This window comes from Chinchilla lanigera, unplaced genomic scaffold (genome assembly GCF_000276665.1).
Source record: "Chinchilla lanigera isolate Chin_1 unplaced genomic scaffold, ChiLan1.0 scaffold00096, whole genome shotgun sequence".
Lineage (NCBI taxonomy): Eukaryota > Metazoa > Chordata > Mammalia > Rodentia > Chinchillidae > Chinchilla > Chinchilla lanigera.
This window is the reverse complement of record NW_004955497.1, coordinates 225,095-233,279: the sequence shown is the minus strand read 5'-3', so window position 1 is coordinate 233,279 and position 8,185 is coordinate 225,095. Positions and strand designations below refer to the sequence as shown.

The 8,185-nt window shown below is 48.8% G+C and overlaps 1 protein-coding gene across 1 annotated transcript in view; it reads right to left on the bottom strand.

Moving 5' to 3' along the window:
- The window catches only part of Atp12a (ATPase, H+/K+ transporting, nongastric, alpha polypeptide), a gene marked incomplete at its 5' end in the record, with an annotated part of 25,624 nt that extends 17,745 nt beyond the window's left edge, over positions 1-7,879 (bottom strand). Inside the window, 7 exon segments of the mRNA XM_013505518.1 lie at positions 723-991; positions 1,214-1,331; positions 1,449-1,583; positions 2,374-2,487; positions 3,274-3,477; positions 4,298-4,357; positions 7,739-7,879. Coding sequence (XP_013360972.1) covers positions 723-991; positions 1,214-1,331; positions 1,449-1,583; positions 2,374-2,487; positions 3,274-3,477; positions 4,298-4,357; positions 7,739-7,879 — 1,041 coding nt within the window.
- Between the last annotated feature and the right edge of the window lie 306 nt (positions 7,880-8,185).

Genomic DNA, 8,185 nt, shown 5'->3' with positions numbered 1-8,185 from the left:
GAGAGAGAGAGAGAGAGAGAGAGAGAGAGAGAGAGAGAGAGAGAGAGAGATATTGTGACTGGGATTGAACACAGGGCTACACTCCCAGCTCTTTTCTGAGACAGGTCTTGCTAAGTTCCCCAAGTGGGACTCAAACTTGCAATCCTCTTGCCTCATCTTTCCAGTGTGCTGGGATTATGGGACACCATGGTTGGCTTTTTTTAAAAAATAGAAATGTGAGCCAGGTGTGGTGCACACCTGTAATCCCAGAACTCTGGGAGGCTGAGGCAGGAGGACCACAAGTTCAAACCCAACCCAGCCTGGGCAACTTAGTGACTTAGAGAGACCCATTTCTCAATAAATAATAAAAATGAGCTGGAGATGTAGCTCAGTGTGAAGGCCAGATTTCCAGTGCCAAAACAAACAAATGAACAAACAAGACATTAGGTTTCTAGAAAAATATGTAAATACTAGTTCCAGTCTATCTTCTGTAGATCTTTAGGGAGCAAAGTAATCCATGTGACTTGCAAAAAGATCTATGGAAAATGTACAGTTTTCAAGGACAGCATATTTAAATGTTAAAAAATATCACAATTTCTTTTGTCAAGGCCTCTAAGACACAATCTTCAGAATTGTGGCAGGGTGGGCCTGGGGGAACCTGCCAGCGGAGGAGACTTGGGCTTGCCCGGGGCTGCCTCCCAGCAGCAGCGTTGCATGCAGGCCGCGTGACAGAGTGGACTCACAGTGACAGTGGCCAGGAGGCCCTCCGGCACATTTGCCACAATGATGCCAATGAGGAAGATGATGGAGTCCAGAACACGGTACTTCAAGGACACGGCGATGATGAAGAAAAGGACGCCGATGGAGACGGCCACTCCGGCCACAATATGCACAAAGTGCTCAATCTCAATGGCAATGGGCGTCTTCTCATTTCCAACCCCTGAGGCCAAGGAGGCTATGCGACCAATGATGGTGCGGTCACCCGTGTTGATGACCATGCCGGCTGCAGTGCCTACAGGGGAAGCAGACGTTTTACTCCACGGGTCCTGCCAGAGCACTCTGCAGGCTGACGGGATTGGTGAGCATACGACATTACAAAGGCCAACGTCAGTCCTCTGGGCCCTCAATCCTATGTTTCCTATGGGAAAAGCTCCGTAATAAGCAAAAACATCATGCCCCAGAAGGAGAAGGGGTCCCAGTGGGGCGTGCGGGCCTGAGAAACAGCTGGCCTTACCTTCCAGACAGGTTGTGGAGTAAAAGGCAATGTTCTTTGTTTCCAGGGGGTTTTCGTGGGTAAACTCACTTGAGCGAGGCTGGGGCTCAGATTCCCCAGTGAGGGAGGAATTATCCACCTGGAGGAAATTTTGAAACAGTTCAAAAGCAGCCATCTTGTTCTCTGCCTCTTCTATTGACACTGGGAAAGAAAAGTACACCCCCTTCCCCTGAGGATAGGGACCCCTAAAGCTCACCTTGCACCCCTGGGAAGACAGCAGCCTGATGTCCGCAGGGATCTGGTCTCCTCCTTTAATCTCCACTATGTCCCCCACCACCAGCTGCTCTGCGGGGATGACCTTCTTTTCTGCGTCACGAATGACAAGAGCTTCCTGCAGGAAAACACGGAGCTGAGGGGCAAAGGACTGCTGCCGGGGGTGGTAAGCGACCCTATGGCAGTCAGAATGAGACACAGGCTGTTCCACCGGAGGCCTGGAGACTCTGAGAACGACATTTTTCCCTTTAGCTCTGTTTTTCAATGAGAAAAGGCTGCGGTTGGGTGAATAAGGCAAGAGAACATGCTGGACCTTAAGGGTGAAGCCCTCAACTATGTCCAGGAGAAATGCTAAGGGTTGGTTCTCAAGGTCTAATAATCTTGATGAGGTGTGTGGGACTTTAATGAGGTGCTGTCCTTCTTTTTAGCACAATAGCAGATGTCTTTTCCACCCAGCCACCAGCTTTGGGCCAGGCCAAGGCTAAGGCCAGGGCCACGGCCAGGGGGGATCCTTAAAAGGGGTTCCTGGGGGAGAAGGGACAACTGGGTCCCCCTAGAGCATTTTGGTCTCCCTAGAGCTACATGCTCTGAAAGCAAAAGCAGTCACAAATAAAAAAGCATAGGTAGTTCTCCCTGGAGAGCCAGGGAAGGAATGTTCTAGGACCACCTGAACTGACGGTCCAAATAGTCCAGAAGATGTGCAATAACTAGGTTCTGTCCTGTTTTCACTGACTATGCATTTCCTTGGCTCTCACTTCAGTTAACCATCTCAAACCCTGAGAGGAGCTGGCGTTCAGAGAGATGAAGCAACGCACCGAAGATGTCCCGGACAGCCCAGGGCAGGGGTCAGAGACACTTCCTCACCTGGAATTCACACAGGGACCAGAGGAAGAGTGGCTGCTACTCACCTGGGGGATCATCTTACTGAAGCTGGCCATGATGTTGGTACTTTTGGCCTCTTGATAATAAGCAAAGATCCCTGTTAGAATCACAACCAGGGCAAGCACCACACCCAAGTACACCTGTGTGAGGGACAGGGGCAACAGTAAGAAACAGGTACATCTTTAGCATCCCACATCCAAAATTCCAAAGTCTGAAATGCTCCAAAATCTGAAACTTTTTGAGTTCCAACAAGATGCCAAACTGGAAAATTCCATACTTGACCCCATGTCGAAACACAGACACACTGAAAATTACTACAAAAATTTACCTTCTGGCTGTGAATAGGCATATAGGAAACGTAAACAAATTCTGTGTCTACACTTAGGTGCCACCCCCAAGATATCTCATTATGTATATGCAAATACTCCAAAACAATGCACAGTCTGAACGTGGGAACACTTCTGGGTCATCACGTCCCTGGTAGCCACTCCCCACTCCTGTCCCCAGCCTGCCCCACCAGTGTGGCCTGGGTCCGGGAATGTCTACACAGTTTTCATCAGTGGCCTCATACAACACATGGCCTTTTGTATCTGGTTTCTTTCTCTTAGTGTGGGGCTGGACAACTCAGTTTTGTAGGTTTCGCGTTCAGGTTAGTTGTCCTTTCTGGGAAAAGGAGAGGGTAGCTTTGTGGGGAGAGAGCCTCGAAATATTTCACATGCATGTAAATTATTTTTCCTGTAAGAACTCAAGGTGTTTTGCTTCTTAAAATTGGTGCTCATATTGCTTCTGAGGCACTGCAAGGTCAGACAGCGTTTGTTTTACAGTGGGAAGAATTAGTGATTCTCTCATCCCCTGCAGGGACTGCTGTGGCAGCATCCAGTCTCCACCCCAGCACTGTGCCGGCTGATGGCTGGAAGGGGGCTTACATTGTCAAGGGATGTAGACTTATCGCTGACATACTGAGCCCCATACGCAATCCAGCACAGGATGGCTCCTATCCACAGAAGGATGGAGAAGCCCCCAATCATCTGCCTGAGGAACTTGATAATCTCTGGCGTCTGCTTGGGAGGGCTGAGGGCATTGGGCCCATCGCGAGCCAGGAGCTCAGCAGCTCTAGCACTGGAGAGACCCTGAAAAAGCCAAGAAAAACACATACATAGAAACAAACAGGAATTAGTTAGGTTCTGGTCCCTGGTACTCCATAGATCTAAATCATCCTGAGTCTCAGTTCAAACACTGCAGCATCCCAGCAGCCTACACTGCTTCCTTGGGTCATAATTCATGGATCTCTCTGTGTAGAGTTGCAACATCTCACAGGCCACCCAAACAGCATAGAGTGGACATTACACTTTACGCACCTACCTCCTTAAGGCCAGGGTTACTGTCTCCCTTTGTCTTTCACTGCCAACCCAGTGTGAACCACATGGTAAGTACTTTTGTTAACTTGAAACATTCAGATGCTGAGACATCCAAACTTTAGAAATTGAACTTGGATCTGAATTCACAGGAGGAAGCAGTGCTTCTGTGGCAGGGGAACCTTAAGATGCTGGAAGGCACAGCAGCGAGCCTCAAGGGCTGTCCTCTGGTCACTCGGGGCCCTCACTTTCTAACACAGCCTCCCGTCTCTGACAGGAAGAACGCCACGGACCATTATACTTCTGAAGACAGGAGGAAGCACCTATATCTTTCTAGGGACACCACAGCTCCCCCTCGTTCACAGGAAAAAGATTTTCTATGCCCAAGCATCTTTCCAGCTCACAAAGAGCGTGGGTCAGGCTCCAGGAGGCCAACTGGCCCTTTCTCAACCCAGACTGGGGTCCATGGGCACCCTCACAGGTGCCCTCATCCTTGAGGATACCTTTACTTTCCTACACACTTGAGGTGCACAGCCTTCCCTTTTGTAGGGCCAGGAGGTGTCTCTCCCTGATCCTCAGTTCCCTGATGACTTACTCTGATGATGTTTGTGCCATATTTCTGTTCCAGTTCCTCACTGGTGAGTCTGTGATCCTCCTGAAGTCCAGGAAGGAAAGAGAACAATGGATTAGGTCATTACAAAAGATCTGACCTCCAATCTCTTACCACCCTGGAAGCTGGGAGAGGCACTGAACACTGCGGGGGAGGGCAGAAAATGTGAGGAAGAGGAGAGAAAAGACCGGCTGTGCAGCCAGGAAGACACTGCGGGACAGCCTTATCCTGGTCACAGCCCCCTTGAGCATTCGCACTGCACTTGCCACTGACGCAGGGTGAGCTGTCTTCAGCTTTATGAACAAAGCAGCACCTCCTCCTTCACCCTGCTCTCCAGCACATGCAAGTCCTGGTGTCCTTATCTGCCAGGTGCGAGTGCTGGATAATTCATTCAGACCTGGATCCTGGAACTGGCTGAGGGTGATGATCAAACCACAAGTATACCCAGTCCTATGTTTGCACAGTGGCTCCCTCTGGGGGGATCTCAGGAAGGAAGAAGCATGACTCCCCTGATTCCAGTCATGAAACTCAAGCAGCTCACTGGTTAGAGAAGTCTCACAGATTAAAAGCTTGCCAATAAGCACGCACCAGTATGGCCCACACTTGCTGAATTTACCACAGACTTAGAAGACTGAAGCACAGTTCTCACCCACTACACTACTGACGCTCCAGGCCAACAATTCTTGGTTTTGGGGTCTCCACCTCCTACCACACTAGTTCTGGGTTGTGATGACCAAAATCGTTCCTTGACATCCCCTGGGTGGGGCAGGGAGAATTCTTTCCCTCTTCTCCCTTTGAGAACCTCTGGGCGAAAGGACTGGAAGCCTCTTCTTGTAGCAGAAAACCTAGAGAAAGTCTTCCTCAGCCATTAGCAAGCCCAGCACCCAGGATTATTTAAGCCCTGATCATCTGAAACACAGATTTATCCTGTGACTGCGACCAAAGCCACGTATTTTAAGTATATCCAGAAAAGTTTCATGTTGCATTAAGACTGGGTTGCATTTAGCCCTCTTCTCAGCCAGATTCTGGTTTTTCTCATTCATCCAGTCCACCAACATCAGCTGAATGTGACACTGCCAAGGATCCAGAGGGTTCAGGCAGAGTTCTGTGTAGAGTACAGTGTAGTAAGTTCGGGCAGATACAACAGTGGATGAGTGAAGAAATCATTTGATGGCTGGACCTCAGACTTTTAAAGTCCCTGCTGTGAGGTCCCTGGAGCCCGGACGCCAGACACACGAGAAGGGGTGGGATGAGATAGTTGACGTGTTGCGCACTTTCTGCTGTTCAAAACTGGAATAGCACAAGGCAGGTCCCAGAGTGGTGGATATACAGAGATATACTGATATAAAGATATACAGAGATATAGAGAGATAGAGAGATATAGAGGTATACAGATATACAGAGATATAGAGGTATATAGAGACATACAGAGTTATACAGATATACAGAGATATACAGATATAGAAATATACACACATATAGAGATATATAGAGATACATAGATATACAGAGATACACAGATATACAGTTATACAGAGATATACAGATATGATATATAGAGATATAGAGACATACAGAGATATTAGAGATATAGAGTTATACAGAGGTATACAGATATATAGAGATATACAGATATGCAGAGATAGGTATATAGATATATAGTTATATATATATATATATATACACAAATATACAGAGATGCAGAGATATACAGCAGTACAGAGATATATAGTGATATACAGAGGTATATATAGAGAGATACAGAGTGGTAGATATACAGAGAAGGCAAGGATACTTTTAGTGACCAAGGGTCTAATATGCCCAAAGGTCAGGGTGCAAAAACATTCCAGTACCATGTGACAAATTCTAGGATTCTTGTGAGAGGCTTGAGAAAGATGAGGAAAGCAAAATGTTTCCTTCTTAACAAAGAAACGTAAAAATACTTTAGTTAATATTATGGAAATGATTTGTCTATGTATCTTCACAAAGCGCTCAAAGGAGAGAGATCTTATCATAATCAACAGGCACATGATGGAATAGGTATATAAACAGAAGTTTCATGTAAGTAGCAGTTTCAGGAAAGAACAGATACACCTTCAATCTTAAGTGCTAGAGTTACGTAAGAAATCTGATTATTTATTACCGGGTGGTGTTCTTTGTTCCACTGTATCTCAGCTAACCCTCTTGACAGCCCTAAGAAATAGGGTCTATTTCTAATTCCTATTTTTTGAAATAGGAAACAGAGGGTCAGCCACACTGGGATTTGATTAAATTCAGGCTAGTCTATCTTTAGGGCTGGTTTCTTCTTCCTTCCTTTCCTTCCTTCTCTTCCTTTTCTCTCTCTCTCTCTCTCTCTCTCTCTCTCTCTCTCTCTCTCTCTCTCTCTCTTTCTTTTCTTTCTTTCTCTTCTTCTTCTCCTCCCCCTCCCCTTCCCATTCTCATTCTTCTAATGTTGTAAATGTCTTATCAGAATAAACGAATGAATGCAAATCAAGTGCTACTCTGTTTAATTAGCTTTCCAGGAAAGATAAACAGCTCTGGTTTGTAGCATTTACCAGAGCCAAATTTCAGGACCAGGGCCAGCTAGCCAAATCCTAGCTGTTAAACCATCAGCTACCCAGTAGCCCCAGGGAGTGAAATGGCTGCATCAGCCCAGCAGCCACCCAGCAATCACAGGCTCTAATGTGCACCTGGGACCGCAGGGCCCTTCTAGCAGAGTCTTAGCTCCCTGTGGACGTTTTCCCTGTGGCATTCAGGAGATGAAATCTGTCGCGGTTTCCATCCAGGCTAAGGCTCTGGCAGAGTGGGTGGCTTAAAGAATTCCAAAGTTCTTCCTTGATACTACCGCAGTCTTAAAAGCGCATTAATTACAAAGTACTCATCTCATTTTTCCTCTCACAGACTCTGTAAATTTATTTCCTACTTTACATGAAGGTAATGACACTTCCGTGCAGTTAGCTCACTTGCTCAATCCGTGGAGTAAGACATGAACTGAGCCAAGGGCTGTGGAAGCCAGGCCCGGCATTCTTCCCACGGGGCTCTTCCCTCTCAGGGGCACACCCTCCAAACCTAGCAGGGCCGGGGCTCTGGTTGTTCTCCTGGGAGGCTGCAGTTCAACTCGTTTTACTCATGAACGGAAAACTGGCAGGTGGTTGCTTCTAGCTCCTTAACGTGGCCAGGAGAGGGAAAGAGCAGAGAGCACCGCACGGTGCCCGTGGGGCTGAGAACCTGAGACTGTCCCTGCTCTGCACCCAGGACCGCTTCCAAGCAGAGCACGGGCGCCCTGCAGAGCACCGGCTGACGGCCAGATTATCACTCCACGCTTTTTGAAAAACGGTGAAACACACCCTCCAGACAGCTCTTCCTTCTAATAGGCAGGCTACAGGGGCGAGCTCACGGGGACACCTCGGCCCGAAGACTACTGACCAGATCAAGCTCCTTCTTCAGCTCCTCTTTCTGATGACTCTTTTTGAGATCCACGTCGTTGTGCTTCTTGTCATCCTCCTGGCCCGTCTTCTTGGCGTCCTTGGCTCCATCGAGCTCCACGGAGTAAATGTGCAGCGTTTTCTGGAAGAGAACCGAGGTGCAACATTGGCCCTGCCGTCTTTGCCGAGGAGCGGCTGCGCGCTGCGGCGGGCGGGCACGTGCAGGGAGGAGCCCGTGCGCCCCTCACCGACACCAGGCGAGCGCGCGAAGGCCCGGGCCGGGGGCTTCCCCAGCGTCCTCGCGGTCCTTCCTGCCGTGCGGACGCGTCCGTGCCTCCGCCGAGCCCCGTGCGCTGGGGCGGCGGCTTGGCAGCGGGGTGTCACCGGCCGCATCGGTGCTGCGCCCCGGTTCTTGGGGGAGCTCAAGCCCTGGGGGCCCAGCAGAGCC